Source organism: Lissotriton helveticus, chromosome 2_1, assembly GCF_964261635.1.
Source record: "Lissotriton helveticus chromosome 2_1, aLisHel1.1, whole genome shotgun sequence".
NCBI lineage: Eukaryota > Metazoa > Chordata > Amphibia > Caudata > Salamandridae > Lissotriton > Lissotriton helveticus.
Genome location: NC_136059.1, coordinates 294,598,028 through 294,622,814, shown reverse-complemented (window position 1 = coordinate 294,622,814; position 24,787 = coordinate 294,598,028). Strand labels below are relative to the sequence as shown.

Genomic DNA, 24,787 nt, shown 5'->3' with positions numbered 1-24,787 from the left:
CATAAAAGATACAAACTGAAAAAATACTGGTTGTTAGCGCAAATTACAAGAGCAGGCGATAAGTTACATGGGCAAAAATCTCAATGGTGAGCAAAGTACAACAGCATACGTTAAGTTACATGAGGAAAAAAGTGCAATGTGTGCAGGTTACAGGTAGAGGTAAAATACTGCAATACATGGTAGACAATGGGAGGCAATACAAGAGGTAGCAAACTGTGTTTTACAAGAGAAAACAAAGTACAGTTAGAGCTATAATACTGTAATATAAGGCAGACACTCAAGCACAAGAATAAGCTTTATGTAGGCAATTGTGGCAATGGCGCAACTATTTAAAGCACTCAAAATGTGAGAGTTATTAAACAATGTGTTACAAGAGAAAAGTGGCATGTACATGTTACAAAAGAGTAACCGGTATATAGGGTAGTGGTTAAATGTCAGAAGGGCCATGTGTACCTAAAGTGGTTTACCCCATAAGCAAAGGATATGGCGCAGGTTGTTTTTTAACATATGTTTTAGCGCAGCACATGCAACGCTTTTTTAAAAATGTGTGTTGGTGCACCCCGCTTATCAGGTTTTAAATGTATACAGGAATTGTTTGAAGTTGTGATACTTTTGTTTAAGAAAGGCGTTTACTAAAACCGCTGCTTTTTTTTTTTTAATGTTTAATACAGGTGCAAGACCCTGCAAATGCAACCGTCACCAATGTGCCCCCTGCGCTGGCCCCAGCTGTAATAAATAGCAACGCTGGGCACTTGTCAGCCCCGCAGCCAGGTATATATATATATTTAAAGTTATGTAGTTCTACGTAGTTTTGTACACCAGTCTCTCAGAAGTTCTCTTTTTTCTAATGGGCTCTCATGTGTGTATGCTTTTACAGCTTATGACCCTGACCTACAACAAGCTTTTGACGATTTTATGGAGTACATCGAGGCTCAAGACGCTCTGAACACTGTGCAAAACACTTCAGTTCCTACAGATAAATAAAAAGACAGCTGTTATTTAAACTGTCTAAGACGCTGGGTAGTTGGTGGGGTAGGCCAGAGTCCTGACCCTGAGGATGTATAGAGGTAATCATCAGAAAAGATGTCTAATGTTGGGTATTATTTTTTCTTTACAGGTGTCCCTACGTCATGCCAGGACGTCGTCAAGGTCCAAGAGGCGGCGCATGGTTCAAAAGAAATCCCTTTGAAGAGGAAAGCTTCAACTTCTAAAGTGGGACCACTGTCAAAGAAAGGAGCTGCAAAAAGACCTCTTTCAGGTGTGTTTTTTACAAAAGGGTGTGAGAAGTACTAGAGGTGTTACAGACTCTCAAGCAGAAGGCTACAGCTGGTTGTAGCAAAGCCTATATCAAAAAAGGTGGCTGTGTAGGACATAGCCCGCTGGTGCTTGTATGTGTTGTTTTTTTTTATGCTTTCTCTAATATATATATATTTTCTGTTTATATTTTAGAAGCGGCTCAGAAACATGCGGCTGAAGAGAGGTCGGTGGCGCCCTTAATGGACATAACAACATCCGTCCAGAACAACGGAAGCGGCGCGAAAGGCGTGAGTAGGCGTGTACGCCAGGAAAAACTCTCTACCTACTACACACCAAGCAACACGCTGAACAACCAGCTACAACAATCTATTCTGCACAGGGGTGGGGTCAACACTGGCGGCCTGCCTACAAACCAGGCCTCCCTTAAGAAGAAACATAGGGACTCAGAGAACCTCCCCAACCCTTTAAAACGTGTGAAGGCCTGTAAGGTATTCACAGATCCCCAAACAGAACAGTTAAACATGAAGAAGAAGACACCGGAGGTGCTCCAAGAGGGTCAGGCAAAGCTCTTAAGTCCTGAGAAGAAAAGCCCTAGCACCCCTGAGCCCCAAGCTAGCCCCTTAGATTTATCTATAAAAAAGGATGCTAAGCCCTTGAATGAGACCTATACAACCTTGAGCCCCAAGGAGGTGTTAGTTGCACCTGTGGGTGTAGAAGAGGCGTCGCCACCACAACCCCCTAAAACATCGCGCCTCTCAAGGAAACATCTGAAGCTGAAACCGGGGGTCCCTAAGCTACAGTTAGCAGAGACCCTCAGCAACCCTAAGGCAACGCCGGATCCACCAAGCGTCCTGAAACCCCAGACAGTGCCAAATAGAATAACTGTACATGTAGAGGTGCACGCCCCTGAACAGCCCCCAAAACCGGTTGTAAGTGTTCAGGCACAGCCTAGGGTCTCAACAGGTGATACTGCGCAACCCCTAGAAGGTCCTTCTACCACGATTAGCAACTCTCTTGAGGCGTTGAGGGGGTTGGTAGACAACATAGGTAGAACCCCAGAAGCGGTGTACCAAGGGTCTTTGAGCACAGAGGGTTTACAGAACACAGGTAACCAGGCACCACACCCTACCACCGACATTTCAACTAGGCCCCAGGATTACAACGACACCTCCTCACAATCCTCATACCCTTTGTCCCCGAGTACCCCTCCAGGAGCATACGACCCTACCAGCCCCACGGCCATCCACATGTACACCCCCGTGTCCAGCCCCTCTGCCAACCCCGTGTATAGTCCTGTGTCCAGCCCAGCTGCCAATCCCGTGTACAGTCCTGTGGCCAGTCACGTGGCCAGCACAGCTGCCAATCCCGTGTACAGTCCCGTGTCCAGTCCCATGGCCAGCACCTCTGCCAACCCTGTGTACAGTCCCGTGTCCAGTCCCGTGGCCAGCACCTCTGCCAACCCTGTGTACAGTACCGTGTCCAAACCCGAGGCCAGCCCAGCTGCCAATCCCGCGTACAGTACCGTGTCCAGTCCCGTGGCCAGCACCTCTGCCAATCCTGTGTACAGTACCGTGTCCAAACCCGAGGCCAGCACCTCTGCCAGCCGCGTGTACAGGTCCGTGTCCATCCCATGGGACATGCCCGTGTACAGACCCGTGTCCAACCCCGCCTTTGAGGGTTGCAGTATAGATGGGACTGGGGGGTTGCCTCCATTTATAAGACCTCGCAAGGTGTGCCCCCCTAAGCAGGAACAAGATGGGTCTGTAAACACAGAAGATGTATTGAAGACACACGTAAGAGAGATACAGATGGCGGTTCGAAAATTAAAACGGCAGGCGAACCGTGCACTCATAAGAATGGATATGGGGTATTCCAATCTCATCAACAAGAGGGAGGCCCAACATCTGGTCGTGGCCAGGGTTGGGGTTTGTAAAAAAGACATCATACAGATGTGTCAGGCGGCTGTGGCCGACATACAAGGTACACATTCATGACTATGTAAGCACCAACCCCTAAAGACCCCCACAACCACTGGTGCTCATAAGAGACCCTCAAAATATAGCCGTACGGTCCAGAGGTTAGTGACAAAGTCTGGACGCTTTTTAAAACTGCTCAAGCAACGCCCAGTTGGTACCCCACAAACCTTCAAACAAGACCCCAATGTTTCCATAGAACCCTTCAAACAAGACACCCCTGTTTCCCTAGACCCTTTCAACCACGGTACCACAGCTTCAAGATCAACGCCTGAAGCATATAAGCCAGCACTTCACCACCGACAATACATAGGGGCAGGGTCTAACATACCTAGGGTCGGCCATTTAAAGGGGGTAGGGGGGATGGCAAAACTCCAAACAACGCAACATTCAGAAGGACCCAGGGGTGGAACTGTAGCGGGGGCCTCCATGAACAAGACATCCAACGACAGCGACCTACCTGTTCAGATAGGCTGGGGCTTGGTATCTAGAAAAGCCTGGGCCCGTAAAAAAAAACAAAAGTGGCTTAATAGTACAAAGCAACGCCGGCTTTTAATAAATAAGCTCAAGAAGGCTAGAATATGCGCTACCCGCAGGTTTACAAGGACCTCTGAGACAGGGACCACCCTAACCTCCCAAAGTGACACATCAGAGAACACCTCCACAAATCACACTCCTACTGATGAGGGCCCAGAGCACTTGTTTTTAGAGAGTGTTAGGAGTTACACTCGCAATGTAGAGAGGTTTAGGGCCGTAGAACACTATGAGGAGTTTAGATTTGTTAACCTACATCAAATAACATCAACCACTCACGGTGTTCTGGCTATACATCAGGCTGTGCAGGAGCTCATAGAAAGGTTGTTACACGATGTGGGGCCTAATGACTTTTTCCAACTCCGCTTCCAGGGGCAGGGTTTTGACACACCGTTGTTCACCAGGCGGAAGACCCGAGATGTTTTTGATGCTGTGCAATTTTTAGAAAACCTCTCAAGGCTTTTACAGAGTAAGGCTGAACTAGTCGCCTATGGCACGTTTAGAGTCATAGCCCTCATTGTACGGGGGCGTGAGGGGGGTGTTTCCAGACCCTTAAAGAGCGTACTATACAGTAAAATAATTGGCAAGAAACAGAGGTGGCTGCTCAACTTTAGCAACGCCACTGCCAATACATGTCTGGCGGCCAGCATCGTGGGTCTGTTGATGACTCGCAAGACCCCTGACGCTGTCATCATGTCTAGAGCTGCTGAAGCCCATGAGGTTCTTGAAATACCTCCTGACCGAATGGTCGGCTTTGGTGATATAGGTCTTTTTGAGAACTATTTCGCCGTGACGGTGAAAGTTCTCTATCACAGCGGTTCCTGGAAGTACTTTACAACCGGGGAACCTGTGAGAAACAAGACCGTATATGTCCTCCACATGGAAAATCATTTTTACGGTATCTTGAACCTTAAAGGTTTTCTGGGGGCCAAATATGTGTGCGCCCACTGCGATCATATATACAACAATAAAACATACCACCAGTGTGAAATGTGTTGTAAGATGTGTCAGAGGGACGGCTGCATAGAAGACGCTACCCTAAAGGTGAGGTGCGGCATCTGTAGGTTGTTTTGTCGCTCGCAAAACTGTTTGAGCATACACGAGCAATCTTACAGCTGCGTCCCTAAAAAGGACTGTAGCGAGTGTGGGCGGTATGTGGCAGTGAATCACAAGTGCAAAGGTATGATATGTCCCCGTTGCCATGTATCTTACAAAGCCGGTACCAACCATCAGTGTTATATGGTTAAAGGTCCATCTCAGACCAAGACCGAAGACTATATAGTGTTTGATATAGAGTGCACACAAGAGACGGGGGTACACCAGCCTAACTACATTTACGCGCACCATCTAACTTCCGACGACAGTTGGGAGTTTGAGGGACGAACGTGCGTTGGTGATTTCCTGAGCACTTTCATTCAAGCCAAATTCCAAGGATATACCATGCTAGCCCACAACTCGAAAGCCTATGACTCCTTCTTTATTCTACGAGACATGATTCGTGAAAAGATACAGGTGGAACTCATAACCCAGGGGTCTAAACTGATGCTGATGACGGTATGTCCTTTAAAAATACGCTTCATAGACACCCTGAATTTCCTACCCATGAAATTGAGCAAGCTGCCAAAGGCCTTTGGGTTCCCAGGGTGTAAAGGGTATTTTCCACACTTTTTCAACACCTGGGCTAACCAGAATTATGTGGGACCCATGCCGCCTCCTGACAGCTACGGGGTTGAATACATGATGCCTGATGAGAAAGTGAGCTTTCTAGAGTGGTACTCTGAAAACCGTGAAAAGGAGTTTCACTTTCAAACAGAGTTGAAAGCTTATTGTCAGGCTGATGTAATGATCCTCCGGCAAGCTTGTAACCTCTTCAGAGATGTTGTGGTGTCTATGACTAAAGAAGTCAAGGCCTTGAAACCTAAGACATTGACTAAGAAAGTCAAGGCCTCGACATCCAAAACCCCTGAAATACAGCATGCGGTCGAATACATAGACCCATTTCAAAACGTCACTCTGGCATCCATGTGTATGTCCATCTACAAACACATGTTTTTGAGGCCAGAAACTATCGCTCTAGTACCGCCAGACCTCTATAACGGTAAACAGAAACGTTATTCAACCCCCTCTATCCAGTGGCTCATGTACGTCTCTGAGAAGGAAGACATCCAGATTCAACATGCATTACAGGCTGGTGAATTCCGCCTGGGCCCCTATTACCTGGACGGGTACTCTGTAATTAAGGGTGTGCCGACAGCCTTTGAATTCAACGGCTGTTTTTACCACGGCTGCCCCAAGTGTTACAAGCCCCACGAATATAACAAAATGCTGGGTGCCAAATTTGAACACTTATACAGACGTACTCTGACAAAGGCCCAGTATGTTGAAAACAGTGGCTTTGCTATGAGAGTTCTTTGGGAGCACGAGTGGTTAGACATGTTAAAAACCGACACAGACCTCTGCTCTTTTCTTAAGACTCATGATTTACCCACACCTTTGGAGCCCCGAGATGCCTTATTTGGGGGGCGTACAAATGCCATACAACTGTACAAGGCCGTTGGTGAGGGTGAGAAAATACACTACTATGATTTCACCAGTCTGTACCCTTTTGTGAACAAGATGAAGTTGTACCCGGTGGGTCATCCCACCATCATCTATAGAGATTTTAAGCCCCTAGACGAATACTTTGGGCTTATCAAATGTGAAATATATCCTCCTAAGCAGCTTTACTTCCCGGTGTTACCATGCAGAGTCGATGGCAAGCTAATGTTCCCCCTCTGCCGAACCTGTGCGATGCTTAAAGAGGTTGACGGCTGCACACACACCGAGGAACAAAGGATGCTCACAGGGACCTGGTGTAGCATCGAGGTACAAGCTGCCTTAGAGAAGGGGTACAGGCTAGGTAGAGTACACGAAGTGTGGCATTTTAAGAGCACTACAACACAACTCTTTGCCCCCTACATTAATTTGTTTCTCAGAGACAAGCAGGAGGCCTCAGGGTATCCTGAATGGTGTACTAGTCAGGATGCAAAACAGAAATACATCGATGACTACTATGCTCACGAGGGTATCCGTTTACGATCCCATCTGATAGAGGTCAATCCTGCACGCCGACAGTTAGCCAAACTCTGTCTCAACTCCTTATGGGGAAAATTTGCACAGCGCACAAACCTTTCAAATACTACCTTAATATCAGATCCTGATGAACTGTTCAAGTACCTGTTTGCCCCATGCTACGAGGTGTCCAGCTGCGAGTTTATCGATGACGATACCGCGGCTTTGTGTTGGAAATATGCCCAAGAGTACCCCACATCGAGTAACAACATAAACATTTTCATAGCCTGCTTCACGACAGCCCACGCTCGTCTAGAGCTTTACGGGGTTATGGATAAGCTCCAGGATCGCTGCTTGTATCACGATACAGATTCTGTGATTTTTCTGAGCAAGCCGGGGGATGAAGACCCTCCTCTAGGAGATTATCTGGGTAACCTAACCAGTGAGCTAGATAAGGACGAGTATATAAAAGAATATACTTCCTCAGGGCCTAAAACATACAGCTACCGTACCAACAAGAACAAGGTGTGTATGAAGGTCAAAGGGATAACATTAAATGTCAGCAACACCCTAAAAATCAATTTTGATAGCTTGAAGAATCTGGTGCACGAATACGTTACAGCAGACGATTCTGAGAATGCTAAAACCATAGTCGTGAACCAACCCTGCATAGTCAGATCCAAAAAGAAGTGGGAAATCACAACCGAGCCTCTACATAAAACATTGCGAGTTGTTTTTGATAAAAGGGTCCTGACCACCGACTATAAAACACTGCCTTATGGTTATTAGGCCCATTAGAGAGACAGCCGCCACAGCATGGACACCAGGTTACAGCATCCATTCTCCTGCGTGCTAGCAGGACCCTCAAACTGTGGTAAAAGCTACTTTATAAAAAAGCTCTTAGAAAATGCCAACTCTGCTTTATCACAAACCCCTAACAACATTGTGTGGCTTTATTCATGCTGGCAGCCTCTTTATACAGACTTGGGCAGTCGGTTCCCACATATCAAATTTATAGAGGGTATACCGAATAACCTCAACGATGATGAACTACTACCACCAACCCTTGTAAATATGATAATTGTTGATGATCTGATGCGTGAAGGTGGTGATCATCCAGAGTTAGAGAGAGCTTTTACTCAATATTCACATCATCGCAATCTAAGCATCTGCTACATTGTGCAGAACTTGTTTTACAAAGGCAAGAACAGTAGGTCTATAGCTCTCAACGCTTCATACCTTGTTTTATTTAAAAACCCTCGGGACAAACAACAAATAGCTGTCATAGCTAAACAGATGTACCCCGGAAACACACACTTCTTCATGGAGGCCTTTAACGACGCTACATCAAAACCCCACGGGTACCTGTTGGTAGACTTAAAAAACGAAACTCTAGAAGACTATAGACTAAGGGCTGATATTTTTCCCCCAGAGCTACCTGTAGTTTACACACCAAAGCCCAAGACCAGGCCCTATAAAAAGCAGCGGTGAAGTCTTTTAGAACCATTTACAGGCCAGCCCTTATAACGCTCAGTGGTGGTGGTGACCATGTCTACACACCTACGCCGCAATTTAGCTCTCCTGAAAATGCTTGTTACAGCCAGCCCCCAACACCGAAAGGCCATCCTGGGCACCGCTTCTGACGATTTAGTGGCCGCCATTTCAGAAATAGCCCTAAACACCCTAAAAGGCAACGTCCCTATATCAAAGCGTCAGTTACAGGTTCTGAAGAAGAAGAAGGGGCTCATCAAGAAGCTCAGTAATAAAAGGGGCTCACTCATAACAAAGAAGAAACTGGTGAAACAGTCTGGAGGTTTTATAGGTAACTTGCTGGGCATAGCTATACCTGTAATTACAAGCCTCCTCTCGGGTCAGTGATGGATCATGCCACAAAAATGTATCTGGTTCCTAGGCAGCAAATGGAGCAGCTGGGGTCCACCACGGACAATGCCTGGGATATTCGTAGAAATGAGACTCTACGCCTGGATACTGAAATTAAGGACATTTTGAGCAGGACTGATCTAAACCCCTACGACAAGGCTAACCTTTACAACAGCACTCTAAAAAAATTCTTAAATTACTACACCCAGTGGAATACTGAGAAGAACAAGTTGACTCTATATACCCCAGACTCTGAACAACCAGCTGCTCAGGCCCCCGACCCTCAGCCCCTACAACCGCCTCCCGATGGGGCGACAGCTTCAGATACCTTTGCTGGAGACCTCCTAAAAAATATAGGTCAAAGGTACAGAGGGGCTGCGCAGATGCTGATGAGTAAACTAGCCGCTTCTAAAGACCTAGCCTCTTGGAATGAACGCGGCGAGTTTCTCTACAAGGGCCAACCTGTTGCAGGGTCGCATATGTACGATCTAGTCAAAGGTCTGACACCCCCCAAAATCCTAACGCCTCAAAATGCACCGAGAGGCTGGGAGCAGTTTCTGAGGGCCGCTGCTGAACTCAATATACCCTCCACGCTTGTTGGTAATAATGAACACCGGCGCCTGCTAGACAATTTGAAGAGTCCCCTACTGCCATCGCCTACAGGTTCTGAAGGCCCTAGACTATCTCCTACTTGGTCTACCCCTACCCAGCCGACGACATCTCGAAAAAAAAAAAAGACATTGACCCAGCCACCCATCGCATGGATTTTTGATTAATTGTGTGTGATTTTTTATTCCTAGGTTTCTGCAGTAAAGTTTTGTCAACTAAATATTTGTAATAAACACCTTGTTATAACTTTACAAGCCGTCTCAGTCGTCTTTCAAAAAATCATTTCATGTTGCATGTATATTGAAATAACGAGTCTGAATGCATGTTTTTAAAAAAAATATAATGTCTTTTATTTTAAACGTTCAACTTTAGACATACAACTGTTATAAACCCTTACAGTTTTGACAAGGTACATATTCTGTTTTCACAGGTCTGACCGACACCCAGGTGTTTTCTTTTACATATTTCGCAACTATACGGTCATTGTTAACAAGATCCCCCGGATATAGATTTAAGAAATTTCTAAACGAAAGACCCTGTGACATTTTACTGATAAAATAAATACAATGTTCCCCGCATGTGATGGCCATGGAATCCTGCACCCTTAGTTTGTTATACTCCACCACAGCTGCAGCTTTTTTCACAAACTTGAATATAGGAGTTGTATAGAGTCTGTGCTCAGGGAACTCTGCGGTACTGTCAAACACTATAACCTTATCAACATCTATAAACATGGCCGCCCAATGTGTCCCAGCCTGGTCATGCGGGTCTGTGTTAAAGACTAGGGTGCAGGGCCTTTCTGCCCCTATTTCGCCTGGTAACCCATCGCTAGGGAAAACACCCAAAAAGTATTTCCTGGCGTATTTATGTCTGCTTAAGAAGTCACGTATCTGCACCGTATCCATTTCACCAATGTTTTTAAAGATAGTCAAACAAAATCTGCCTTGCGTGGTTGATCTGAATGATGCTGTCGAATACAGAGAATACGACCATGTTCACATTAGTCTGTAGTGGAGCTGCGAATCGTATTTCAGCTTTTAGATTCCCATTTTTGACCAGGTTGTAGTGATCGCCATCTTCCATGTCCGGTGTCAGGTCGAATGCGAACAGTGTGTATCCACGGCCATAGCCTTCTCTTGACACGGCTACACCGCAGTCCCTTTGATGCTTTCCTGTTATCGAAACCAGTCCTTGATATTCCCTGATGTAATGCCTTGCTTCAAAACTGGGGGTGTAGGGTTTTGCAGGAATCACATTGCCCTCGTGGACCAGCGCTGCGTAGTTGATGTTGTAGTGTTTAAAATTGAAGGGGTTTGAGCCATAGGTGCCACTAAAAGCTGTATTGTCCACAAACCCTATGATGATGAGTTTTGGTAGCTGTCCCAGAAATAAATTCTGCTGTTGTGTTAAGCGGGTACCTGCAGGGATGCTGAATACCTTCAGAGCTACTCTTTCCACAGCGTACTTGGCGTTGGATATTTGCAAAGCTTCGGCGTGCGCTAACCTGACGCTCGGGGACACTTTCACTCTCTTTACAAACAGACTCGCAGACAGTATGTTCAGCTTGTACTGTTCAGCATCCCCGTTGATGAGGCAGAATGAGTCCTTGTTGCGATTGAGCTTGATCTTAAGATCAATTCAGTTGATGAGCAGTTTATCTTGGAAGAAGAGGTCCGAATGTATGCGCCCCAGGAGGTCAAAGGTACGGCTGGCTGCAGCATGCCCCGCTCTTTTTATAAAGCCCTTATTATCACCATCCAGAGCTGTGATTTCAAACTGACCGTGTGTATCCCTGTGAAAGAGACCCGCTGAAAGTTGTGTGTCAAGGGCTTCGCTACTGTAATTTAGAATGCTTTCTATGTAGGCTCTGTAGGCGTACATGTTATCGTTCTGGGTGATAAGTCGGTCGCCCAGGGTGATGTCCACTTGATTAAACATGGTAGCTAGAGGGTAAGCGATCGGTGCCACTTTAGCGTCGTCGGCAATGTCGGACCCATCCGCTTTTACGATTTTACACATAAGATGCAGCAGAGTGTTGTTGAGATCCAAATACATATCCGTGGCCCCTGACACATAAAACTCTATAGGTGCCAGAGGTGTCAATGCTGCTAAAGGTGACACCTCCATGAAGAAGCTGTTTTCGATGCTTGTCTGCGTAGGTTTTAGACTAAACAAGTCTAACTCTGATTTGGCGCACTCTCCAGATCCACAATGTACGAAGGCCATGGCTGTGTTTACAAGTCTTTAAAAAATATTTACTTTAGAGCCGGTTCGCTTCTTCACAGCTCTCTTCCGTCTTGGAGCTCTTCTTTTCTGAGGACGTTTTGAAGAGGTCCTCCTTTTTTTATAGGGGGCTGGGGGACCCCTGCGTCTGGAAACACGCCGTTTCCTTTTGACACTAGCGCGTGGCTTATACATCAAACCAGCTCCTTCTTGAGGTTGCTTGTTCATGCGCTCTGCAACCGCCGATGTAACAGACCCCACCACCTCCTGGGCAATGTTCGTGGCAGCAGCCTTAACATGAGGCTTTGCAATTTCATAGCCTCTTCTCAGGAAAGGCATAGCTCTTCTAAACAGACTCCTAAAGAATCCCCCTAATCCAGCCCCGTACATAACAGGTGAACCTTGAAAGTACGGTGGTCCTCCATAACCGGCTTGACTTCTGTAATAGTCTCTGTACATAGACGGATCTCCGTAGGTTTTCATAACCACCATGATGGCTGCTTAATACCCTCTGTCGTGTCTAGGCCTTAAATGAAGCTTGACAATAACTTTCCCGTATTTAAAGGCCACCGGCTCAGACTGATCATCGTAGATCATAATTGAAATAGTGTCAAAATGGTTTTTAGAAACTGCGACGTAGTCGGGTTTGTTAAATTGTATGTTGACCATGGTATTATTATCACCCTGTACATGCACCCACCTTAACAACGGCGAGTAACTATCACCTATCCTCTGAGAATCTACAATATCGCTGTACACATAGAGCGTGTAGAACCCCCCATTAATATCGGGGCACGTGTGATCTTGTTCCACGGGGCTTTTCACATGTTGTACTGTCCCTAAAATCCTTCTTAATTTACCTGAACAGTTAAACAGGGTGTTTCGATTTATGGATTTAAGAAACACCTTCCTTCTCACATTATCTAGCACCAGATGAATATTCGGATGTGGTTCTATACTGGCTATGGATTTGTTGATGGCTTCGATAATGCTTGTTACGTGTGGGTAGTAGCCTGGTGGGAAGGATGTGTGTATGCCCATGGGGTCCTGGTCCCTCTTGATGTAAAACTTGGTTTCAGCCGCTGTAAATGTATTCCATGTTCTAGGGTATTGTATTTCTGTTAGGGCGACCTCCCAGTCCCCCTTCAGGTCCACAGCCTTAGCCAATTTGACGGTGTAATTAGAAATCTGATTGTTGGGGAACATGTCCTTAGAAGCCTTGGATGGTAAGGTTATATAAAAGGGTGTAGTCTCCATCGTCGCAGCGGCTTTTAGTTCACACACCCTTCAGGGAGCTGGCCAACACCCAACTGTTAAATTTCTCAGGCCATCCGCGCCATTTGACATATGCCTGGCTCTTAGCACCGGTACCTTTCCTTTTCAGAACCTTTTCAACCCTATACACGCGGTTTGGATCATCGGGCACCTTTTGTAACTCTTCCTTGTAAAAGGATCCTGACACCGTTTCCCCATCGTAGTCCTTTAGCCTGTAAATATACACCCCTTCCTTAAGCTCCACACTTTCCACTATAAATATTTCATCACTAAAGGTCTGTTGGTAACCCTTCGTGAAGACTCCTTTCAGTTTTGAAATCCTGACGTGATCACCATTTTTAAAAACAGACTTCTTCACCTTTGTACCAAAGTTAGACCCATACACGTTTCTCCAGGCAGTTAACGAATTATCAGTTGTTACCTCTTCAGGTGCCATTTTGATGGTCCTATGATAACTGGCATTATATACAGCTATAAAAGCCTGTAGAACATCCACGTATCTGTATGTATTGTTGGCCGTAAAATACCGCCACATCTTAGACTTTAAAGTTCTGTTAAACCTTTCTACAACCGCTGCTTTTACCTCCGTGTGTGTTACAAAATGTTGAACATTATGCTGCTTTAATAATTTCTGAAATGACTTGTTTAAGAATTCTTTTCCTGCGTCTGTTTGTAGTTTTTGAGGAATACGCCCCTTATCGAAGATGGCTTTAAAAGCGTCTGTGACGCTAGCTCCACTTTTATCACGCATCGCCTCTGCATACGCATACTTGGACAACACATCTATGACTGTTAATATATAACACACACCGTCGTTATGTTTTGCTATATCTTGAAGGCTGATTATGTCCGCTTGCCACTGATAATCTATACACGCATTAACGATTGTGGGTCGCCTCTTAAAACGTCTTCTGGCAGGTTTATGTAGTGAATATGCCTCCTCTCCTGATAACCATGTCTTCACAGCTTCTCTGCTTACAGACTCCTTTTCAGCCACAGCCCTTCTATATAGAGCTGCGCCGCTTCCAAAGCTGCCAACCCCTCTTGTATCATAATAAAGTTTTCTTAACAGGCCCTCCGACATGTTAGCGGGCATTACAGTACAGGAAATGAAAGACGCTTGTTTTGTGTAAGAACATTTTATTAAAAAAGAATGAGTATTACCATATCACAGACATTTTACATTATTACATAGCAAGTATGGTTTACATAAAGGTATCTTGAGGGTGTAACATTCTACTACATTACTTTAAATGCACGCTATAAGGTCACAATACATCAGGCCTTATCTATTATAAAACAGCCTTTGTGGTGCCAAGGATACCACTTTTCTGTTTTTTAGATACAGATTACACATGCGCCTTTCTATAAGTCTCTGTGCCATCTTTTTGTCACAACACACACCTGTGCCTGGCATACTTCTTAGTTTTGCGTAGGGGTCGTTGGCATAGCGTATCTCCTTGACTGTCGCTATCATGCTCTTCAGCATGTTCGGATGGACAAAACTATTTTCAGCGCTCAGGCCGTGCACCACCCTTAGCAGTTTATGCATCTTGTACGGGTCTAGCATACTACATATGTACCGGATTACACGGTCTCTGTATGATCCGGATAGACACTCGTGCGCCCCCTGTTCAGGGTCGTTAATACGATGGCCGAAACACAGGCTGTAATAGTCCCTTTTGACGCATGTGTATACAACCACAGCTGCGAAACCTTTAACACTTGATATGTCATCAGTGGTGAACCCAACTCTGGTGAACCCTGGCGTTGGTTTTTCAGAGTCGTCGTTCTTAGAACACTCTTCACACTCCTTAGACATAGGTGTCCCCAGATTTGTGGAACTCCCCGTCTGGTTTGCACAGCATATACAAGACAGATTCAAGCTGCGACCTTTTGCAGTCTGCCCCTGGGCATCAGTTCTTTTCGGTGTTTCATCCTAGGTTCAAAAGATAAATATTGACAACCCGTTAGCGTTAGAAAGACAACAAACGTTCATGTAAAGGGTCTACTCCTAACATTTTTTTTTTTTTTTGACTTACCACCACATTTTCACCATCCTCTGCAGCGCCTCTGAAATCTTGAGAGTCGGTAATATCCATTGGGGACCCTTCATCTTCCACGCTTGTACCAGGCTGTTGCACAACTACTTCCTGAGGACTCGTCATGTGAACATCCGGGGTTTCATAGATGGGTGTGTTAGGAGCTGGTGCTCTCTAGAGGGGCCAAAAGTAAGATTAACGTTTGGTAGTTGAAGAAATAAAATACATCCTTATGCAAAATAGTTGCTCCTAACATTTTAACTCACCTCCACATTTTCAAACCCCGCGTCGGCTACTCTGACATCTTGAGAGTCGGTAATATCCATTGGTGAGCCCTCATCTTCCACGCTTGTACCAGGCTGTTGCACACCTACTTCCTGAGGACTCGTCATGTGAACATCCATGGTTTCATAGACGGGTGTATTAGGAGGAACTATGGATTCTTCTTCATCCTCCAACTCCAAGAGCATGCTTTGCTCAGACGCCAAACCGTCACTCGAACACTCGCTAGAGCTGCTGTAACGCTTAATCGGGTCCACCCGGCTCGGCCATTGTTTAGCAAACCCACAGCCATAAGGTTCTCCTGGTTGAGCATTATGTTCCATTACCGCAGGTCTGGTTCTGTAAAAGCTACTGACGGGGATCTCTGAGCCACCAAACCAATGTTTTCTCTCAAATGGTTTGTAGCTCTTCCTTTCTGCCATGGTGACCCTTCACGTTGTCCAGCGGCTGCTTGCTACCCCAGGCTCCTGACAAAGGCTTATATGTATTCAAAGAAATCACCACCCCTAAAAGAGGCGTATACCTCTACACCACAACAGGGACACATGGCCATAGGGCTGCTTTGCCACGCCTCTACCTCCAAAAAACAACCCGCCCCCCTGTGACTCATACGCCCCTTCCGGGGCACCTGTCGGTCCTTGTCAACACACGGGCCACCTGTCACTTGTTTGAGACCAGCAGTTTAAGGCCAGGACTGTTTAAGACCAGGCCTGAGCACTCCTGGGCATGTCCATTTTTGCAGCCCTAGCTGTTAAATTTAAGGCCAGAAGTTTAAGACCAGACTGTTTAAGGCCAGATCAAACCCTGGTCTTAAACAGTCCTGGTCTTAAACTGTCAAAATTGAGACCAGGAGTTTAAGACCAGACATGTCAAAAGCTGTCAAAATTGCGACCAGCCTTTTGCGACCAGACATGTCACTTTTGCGACCAGGAATTTTTGATGAGTGGTATCCCGACTTACTACTGATACAGCCGGATGTACGAAGATGAAACGCATCCACACGTTGAACACACACATTTTTATTTTGAAGAAACTTTTTCATATTTGAACATGATGGTTGTATTATTTACATGGCAAAACATTTTCGGAGCTCGCTCGGTTCATGCCTGGGTTCATAGACCCTTGTGGCTCGCCCTGTTTGTTGACTCGCCCACACCTACCATGAACGTTTTTTTTTATTTTTAAATATTGCATGCACTTCCTGATTGCTGTCCTGATTGCTGAAACACCGAAAAGGTATTATCATCAAATGTTATGCTGTGTAGTCATTATATGTTTCGTTGCTGTTTTTGCCCTATTGTCCGTGGAGGTTGGCCACATAGCAGAACTGAAGTGCCTACGGCCAAATTAGGTGCGGAAGACTGAATGACCATTTTCAGACCTCGAATCCAAATATGGCTGTGAATAAAACGTGTATTTTTCCCGCTGCTATGCTCAGCCTCAGTCACAAGGTGTGTGGTGTGGTGGGGGAGGGTAACTCATGCATCTGTGAGGTCACAATGAAATGATCCTCTCCCTCTCCAATCTCCATATATAGAAGGCATTTTGAGGGGAAAAACATTTCTGACGTTACTAAAACATAGTCCACATTATGGACACGAGGCAGACATAAGAGCAGCTTTGTGACGTCACAGTTAGATTACCCCCCTCCATAAGACATCGTGGGGTATAGCACCTCTGCTTGTGACATCGCTTTTATATGATCCACCTCACGCAAACACTGAGACCGAACAGACCTTGTGATGTCACGGCGAGCTGACCCGTCAACAGACAGCTGTGAAGGGGGTAGCTCTTACTTTGTAACGTCACGATTAGACGATGGGCTCTAAGTACAGAAGACAGACTGCCAGAAAGCGTCCTCCTCGTCTTACAACACGGCGAGATGCTCCGCCTAAGGACAGAAGACTAACGTCCTGGACTAGCCATTGTCCTCTGTGATTTACAGTGAGACATTATACTACAGAGTATGCAACTCCTGGCGTCACCTTTTTGACACTGAGATGCCTCGTCCCAAGGAAAGAAGAAACTAGTGAGTGGGTCTTACATCCATTCTGATGTTTGGGGAGAAGAAAATGTGAACAGATGAAACTAGTGGTGAAGTTCTACTTTTGTCGGCGGTATTGCTGCCAATAGTGCGGCGAGTGCAGTGGCACCGAAGCCCAGGAGTCTAAAGGAACATTACACCTTCATTAGGAAGTTTTACTCGGGTGCTCATTTTGTAACTGCTTACACCGGGGCCCTGCCACAGCCCTTCTTACAACGCAGAGCTAATACATGGAGTGGAGAGGGAAGGGAACACGACAGAGGGGACCCAGGTACGTCAAAAAGTATTTGCCTCCTATACACAGGAAAACTACTGGGAATGTCACAATGTAGAGCTTTAATAATAGCGTGGCCGAAGGAGTCGCCTATTGGAAAGCAGACGAGGAGCGGAAATGCTTTTTTTCCCCACAATAAAGGGATCAGTCGCCCCCGGAAGAGAGGAGACCCGTTCTCAGGAGGGGAGAATCCGTGATGACGCCACACTAACAAAAGAACAGACGCAATTATGTTCTAATGAGCGGCCTGCTCCTGTTTGTGCGCCCCGCCCACAGATGCTCTGCTGCAGTCCAGAGGCCGGTGTGTTCCAGAAAGGAAACTCCGCCCGAGCAGCTCAGACAGAAGCAGCGGATCTCTCCGAAGACCGAGTTAAGGGATACAGGATTCAAGAGGATGCCTAACTCACCCTAGGGCCTAGGCTATAAATTACCTGACAGTGTCTCGGTGTCAGGAGTGGCGGCTGAGTCCGCAGACGCGGGCTGGGGGGGCGGCGGTATGTGTGTCTGTGTGCGCGCTTTTTTTTTTTTTTTTTTTTATAGAGTTTTATATAGCGCGAACTTGAACCGAACCGAATCAGTTATCAGAGCGCTTTACATAGCACCAGTTACGTTACATGAGGACACATTTTTCAGTTTTTTTTTAATTTTATTTTTTTATTATTATTATTATTTTTTTTTTTATCCACGAAGCCATGATAACGTCATTTTACTCTCTGGTCAGATCTATGATGCCTCTGAACTCATGACCATCTGAAACTTTAACAAATTGAAAATCTCACCATTCACGGAGGACAGACTGCAGAAGCTTGTCAATCTCTACAGTGATATACACCTCCTGTGAATATTTGGAAAGACGATTTTGCATATTGCTTTTTATATAGTTCTGGCCCAAAATGTATCCAGTTCTAATCCTTTCTGCGAAAGTACTTCCTTCTGGCTCAACCCCTCTCATGCAAGCAACCATTCCAATTTTGCTTGTTACGGCTGTCAGGCACCTTTCATTTTCGACCTGGAACACTGCCTGTCTTCATTTATGATAAATTTCATCCAGAAAACCCCTCCGAATTTGCTCTGCTAGGCCCTTCTGTCTCTCGCTTCATTTTCCCATTTGTCTCTTTTACCGCCAACGCAACAGAGTCCCTGAGAGTCATCCAAATCAATTAGTGGCCCACACATTATTCATGCTTGTTTGTATGTGTGTGTGCATGCGTGAGTGTGGCTGTGTGTGCGCGCGCGAGAGGCTGACTTGCAGTGAAAGTGGGACAGGGGATGTGCACGACGCCGGCCTGGGCGTGCGCGCCCACGAGGTGAAATCGGCGAGGGAAAGCGCGTGCATCTCCCCTGTCCCATTTACAAAGTATACTAAAGTATACTAGAGGTCCCTTCGCTACGCTCGACCTAAAAAGGTTTCAAATGCTCATGAACCAGATTCTGTGCAGTCCAGGCGTCGGTGCTGCACCTTTAAAAATGACGTGAGCCGCCAGTGGTAAGGGGCTGCGCTACCCTCTGTAGATGCATGAGCCACCTCAAAGCAGGACGAGTACTTTCTCTCCTTTCCTGGAAGGCTTCCAGTTTTGAAGCTGGGTTTGTATATGGTGAGCACTCCGTGCCTATACTGCCTTCAGCTCTTGTACATTGTGCACACACGTGGCACAGAGGACTTCAGAGTTCCCACTCCGAGAAGGCTAAGCTGAAGAATGTGCATAGTTGGGACTAGGCTAAGCTGATACTAGCAGTCAAGAGGTCCATACCACGAATGGACCTCTTCTGAGCAATGAGGACATCCAAGTTTGCAAGAAAGGGGTCAAGGAAAAGGAAGAACGCTGTAGATATTGTATTGTATTGTATTGTAATTGCATTTATATAGCAGTTACTACCCCATACGAGGCGTCAAAGCGCTTTTTTCGGCAAGTAGCACATTGCTCTAGAGCCCATAAAGGATTAGTGGTGAATTAGTATAGTGAGAATATGAACGTAATTTGAGTGGTGGATATGATTAAGCTATTGGCATTGTAAATGACTATGCCATTTATTTATCTGTTTTCAAAACCAACACATAAATAAAAAATTGGTCATTTACAATGCCAATAGCTCTAACTTTTACAAAGGCGAAACCGTTGCATTGTAAATGCTTGTTTGTTGCAGCTTGCACATCAATGGCCTCATCCCATGCTCTACTGAACCGACCAAGCTGCATGTGATTGTCATGACTCAATGTTTATGAAGGTACCAAGAGGGATGGTGTGACTGGGACTTAGCCATAGCCAGGGAATGTATTTTAATTCCAGTACCAAGGTCAAACAGCTCGAAGACCAACTGAGTACAGAAAAACATTTCAGAAAAAGCTAATAAATACATTTAATAGAACAATTGTCAAATGTATTTCATAAAAAGCCAAAAGACAATTCAGAAGAAAATCATGTGTGAGAAATGCTAACACTGTTTTGAGGACAAATGATTTTCCCCCAGCAGAAAATCAATTATGTGTGCAGATGCTGGAAATGGCCCTTTCTGCAGGGTCACCCCAAACATTTTGCCTTGCTCCTCCCCTTTTTGCTCTATTCGTTGTACTGGCTTTAGGATTCCTGGCACTTTACCACTGCTAACCAGTGCTAAAGTGCATATGCCTTGCACTCAAAACATGGTAACACTGGCTTATCCACAAGTGGTATATTTAACTTGCTGATAAGTCCTAGTGAAGTGCACCACATGTGCCCAGGGCTTGTAAGTTAAATGCTACTAGTGGGCTTACAATAAAGAGTGTGCCACCCACTTCAGCAGCCCTGTAGACATGGCTCAGGCCTGCATCTGCAGAGCCTCTGTGCACATTTCGACCTGCAAGTTAACCTACTTGCAAAGGCCCAAACCTTCCTTTTTATTACATATATGTCACCCCCAAATAGGCCCTAGGCAGCCTTAAGGCAGGGTGCAGTGTATTTAAAAAGTAGGACATGTCAGTTATACATGTCTTGGTAGTGAAATACTCAAATTAATTGTTCACTACTGCAGGTCCTATCTCACACACAGGGTAGCATTGGGGTTGCCTTAAAACATATTTTAAGTGTAATTTCCAATTGGGAAAGGTGTCTCTGGACTCACAATGTAAAATCCCAACTCATGGTGAAGTTGGAGTTTAAGTTGCTGATCTGAAAATTACACTTTTTAGAAAGTTAGCATTTTCTTACTTTTACCATTCTCTGCTTCAGCCTATCTCTGAAAAGACGTCTGGGTTGGGTGACAGCTGGGCTTTGTGCATTCCCTCTAGACTGTCATACACAAAGGGAGCTGAGGTTTGCCACCCATATCCTGATGACCCATCACCAGGCTGATAGATCTTCCTGAGCTAGATTAAGAGGGAGAAGCTGACACTTGCACCTGAATAGGGCTGACCTTGTCCCCACACAACAAGCTGCTTACGCCGCGTAGTGCGGCAAGAGCCAGGGAAGGAAAGGCAGGAACCTTGTGAAGTTCAAAGACCCCTTTGAAGTCTCCCTACTTCAAAGGCTAACATGAGTATCAATTCTGGACCTCTGACACCATATACTAGGTTCACGTTTGTAACCTGAGGAGACTCTGTTAGGAAGAGGAGCTGTGTTGAAGGAGGGACTGCCACTTTGCTAAATGCTCTGCTGGGTTGGCCTACTGCCTGATGATTACTGTGCTGTAGGAGGGACTGCCACTTTGCTACTGGCTCTGCTGTGTTGGCCAGCTGTCTCTTGATTGGCAGTGAGAAGGACTGGATCTCCTCTCTGCAACCTGTACAAAGACTTAAAGTAACTCCTAGGGCTTGCTGGCCTGCCTCCTGTTTAAGAAGTCTCAGGGTCATAAAATACTTTGTATTCCCCCTCTACACTGCTGCTGGACTCTGCCACTTGTGAGTCTTGCAGGCCGGTTCCACACAGGTCAGAGCTTTCTCTGACCTGCAGAGGGGCCCCACAAAGGTCAGCGATTCGCTTCTGACATGCAAGGAATATCGCCCTGCACCGATCGAAATTGAAGTATCTGCTATGAACACCACCACAGCTCTACTGCGACACATTGCTGTAGTTACAAGGAGATTACTAGTGACGCTCGTCGACGCCTTGTCAGCCACCCACGTCAGCAAAAGCAGCGCTGTGTTCTCCATCGCAAATGACCCCTCGAGAGGCCCACCGACTCTGCATCAACTGCCTCCATGCCTCAGGCTTACCGCTCCGCACTGGCGATGTCAGCATCCCCCACCCACAAAGGTATTGTGGTCCGCAGGGTCTGTGTGGTGCTTACAACCAGCCGGTGCTCCTTCCCAAGTGGCTCAAGAATGTGGGATTACTCCAGTCCTGAGTGACCAGATTTATTATTTTTCACTACAGTACATCTTTTGGAGCACTGTCTTATTCACGATACTGTGTGCAAATAACTATTCCCATCCCCAGATCGGATTTGTGTTGTTTTTCTCCGGTCTAGCGTGACCGTCGGAAACCTGTGAAGCGTGGGTACTTTGTGAAGCACAGAATTTTCATTGACACTTTGGAAATTCAAAACTTGTGTACATATGATTGAATTTTTGTCATTTTGGTGTTGTTTTAAACAGTAAAAGATATACAATTTTTCTCATTCAGGGTGGAGTCTTTTCATGGTGTTTTCACGGTTTTTCTATATTTTAAATATTGCACAAATACTTTACACATTACCTCTTATGTTTAGCCTGACTGGTCTGTGTCAAGCTACCAGAGGGTGAGCAAAGGCTGATTTAAGTGTGTGAAGGACTTACCCCGGCTAGGACTGTGGTCCCTACTTGGACAGGGTGCACACCACTGCCAACTAGAGAGCCAATTTCTAACAATAGGAAAATGTTACCACTGCATCAGGCTCTCTTTCTGCCATGAACACGCCGTCCCCCTTTCAGCATAACTGTGCTTTTCCCTTATAACCTGTCCAGATCTGTTTAAGGATCACAAGATCACTGCATCAGGCACTCTTTCTGCCATGAACACGCCATCCCCCTTTCAGCATAACTGTGCTTTTCCCTTATAACCCCTCCAGATCTGTTTAAGGATCACAAGATCACCCTGTATTTCCCAAGTGCTGATGATCATTAGGAAACGATACTACTTTCTCATTCTTGCTCAGTGGACTAAAGTACAGCACACACATGAAGGAGTTTTAGCCCTTGGATATATTTTTGCAGGGGCAGCATGGGATATCATCTTGAAGACATATATTAGTTGTATGGGTCTTTAGTTTCTAACCTTTGGACCATCAGGTCAATGGTACTGTAAAATTAAGTAACATGATCTTCCAAACTTGCTATAAAAGATATATTTTACTAACCATCGTAAAAGGTAATTTGATTTGGACTAGTTTAAGTTTTGATGTGACCATTCAGATCAACATTTAACCCAAGGCAACTTGGCTTAATTGGTGTTTTAAATTAGCTCGTTAAAAATGACAGTTGTTGCTAGAAATCCTCTTGAAGGGATGGGGCAGTTCACAGGGCATTAGGGGCTACAGGGTCCAGTTGTTTCAATCTGAGCGCTTAACTCAGGATGGCATGGCAAAGCAGTTGGGCTACAAATTCTGATCACAGCAGCTAACACTAATACCATTCAGTAAATCAATGTTCAGCTAATGTTTTTACTTTAAAAAACTAATTACCATAAATAAAATAAAAACATATATACATATTATACTAATCTGTGGCTTTTCACAATAAAAAACAAGCATCGGCAAAGCCAATAGTTCTGGCATTGGCAGACAGCTTTTTCTCAATTCCTGTTTTGTCACGGTTTTTGCAATTCTGTGTTTGGGAAGCTGCTGGGCTTTCATTAAATCTCAAAAATAAAACAAAACAATGGCTAAAGGCAGAAGTGTTTTTCTTGTCTCAAAAATATACATTACCATGGTACACCATGAACTAAAGGGAACTACCTTTTGTGTGGTTGTGTTGTGAAAGGGCAGCATGCCATAACTCACAGTGAAGTCAGTCAATGGCTAAAGTGGACTAGCATTGCCCCTTGATGCATGCTGGAGTAGGTGGGAGAAAAATGTGAATGACAATCACAGACTAATAGCTGAAGTCTGGCTGAAAACTCCTCTAAATAACTATGTTATGCATACTTCTTTGATCAAATCAAAAGGTTTTGGATAGCACAGACCTAAAAAAAGCCATTGGTCTGGCATTAGCTGCTAGCCTCACCTTTAAGAAAGAAGGCAAGAAAGGAAGGAAGGAAGTAAGTAAAAAAAATGGAAGGCAGTAAAAAAGGAAGTAGGGCAGACAAAAACGGAAGGCAAGAAAGAAGGAAGCGAGGCAAAAAGGGAAGGAAGGCAGGCAAAAGGGAAGTGGTAGCCGGAAAGTAGGAAAGAAGGCAAAAAAGAAAGAAGGCAAATAGGAAAGACAAGGAAAAAAGGCAACTAGGAAGAAGGGAAAAAAGGGAAAAAGGCAAGAAAGAATGGAAAGAAAAGAAAAATGGTAAGAAAGAAAGAAGGAAAGGAATAAAGAAGAAAAAGAAAGAAAGGGAAAAAGATAGAACGAAAGAAAGATGGAGAGACAAAGATGATAAGAAGGGAGAGAAAAAAGAAAGAAGAAAAGAAAATAGCAAAGAAGGAAAAATGTAAAGGAAAGAATGAAATAAAAAAGGTAAAACTGTAAGAAAGGATGATGGCAAAAAGGCAAAAAAAAGAATGAAAGAAGGCAAAAAAGAAAGAAGGAAAGAAAAATGGAAAAGTAAAGAAGGCAAGAAATGAAGTTGCAAACAAGGAAAGAAAAAGGACTAAAGGTAAAATTGAAAGAAAAAGAAGGAACGAAAATAGTAACGTATGCAAGAAATAAGGAGAGAATCAAAGAAGGTGAATGAGAAAACAAAAAACGAATGAAAAATAACAAAGGAAAACAAATGAAAGAAGGTAAAACGGAAAGAAGAAAAAAGGGGTAGAACACAAAAAAGAAATAGAAAAGAAGGAAGATAAGGCAAAAATGAAAGGAAAGTGGGCAAAAAGAAGGGAAAGAAAAGAGGAAAAATAGAAAGAAGCTGGAAAGAATGAAGGAAAGAAGGTACACAGTATACAAGAGTCTATTCTAAAACCCAAATTCCATCCCACCAATGTTTAAATAAGACTGTTACAAGTGTGTTGCAAATTAAACACCATAAAAGTAGGTTTTCTTCCTTGGCAAAGTTTATCAAAGAACCATTGATGGAACCAAGTCCAAGAACACAATGTGGTGTAATGTGAAAAACCAGCAGTCCCCATCAAAAGGAATTTACAACAGTATTGGAATGAGACAGTAACTGAAAACTATAATGTGCCCTGTTCTCACTACAAATGCATCATACTATCACATCAGGCAAGACCTGCACTAAAGGGA

At 44.9% G+C, this 24,787-nt stretch overlaps 2 protein-coding genes across 4 annotated transcripts in view; one reads left to right on the top strand and one right to left on the bottom strand.

Moving 5' to 3' along the window:
* WDR7 (WD repeat domain 7) overlaps nucleotides 1-24,787 on the bottom strand; it is a 1,349,682-nt gene that overhangs the window by 1,257,238 nt on the left and 67,657 nt on the right. The window lies entirely within an intron of this gene.
* Nucleotides 1,058-14,532, top strand: LOC144819085 (uncharacterized). The gene is made up of 4 exons (XM_078677096.1): nucleotides 1,058-1,067; nucleotides 1,118-1,258; nucleotides 1,450-2,626; nucleotides 14,511-14,532. The coding sequence occupies exons 1-4, from the start codon at nucleotides 1,058-1,060 to the stop codon at nucleotides 14,530-14,532; spliced, it is 1,350 nt and encodes a 449-aa protein (XP_078533222.1).

Bases quoted from the DNA above. Each gene is read 5' to 3' on its own strand.
- LOC144819085 (XM_078677096.1), top strand. The intron at 1,259-1,449 runs GTGTGTTTTTTA...TTTATATTTTAG, and splicing joins TGCAAAAAGACCTCTTTCAG to AAGCGGCTCAGAAACATGCG. The intron at 2,627-14,510 runs GTACAGTCCCGT...ATACAACCACAG, and splicing joins AGCACAGCTGCCAATCCCGT to CTGCGAAACCTTTAACACTT.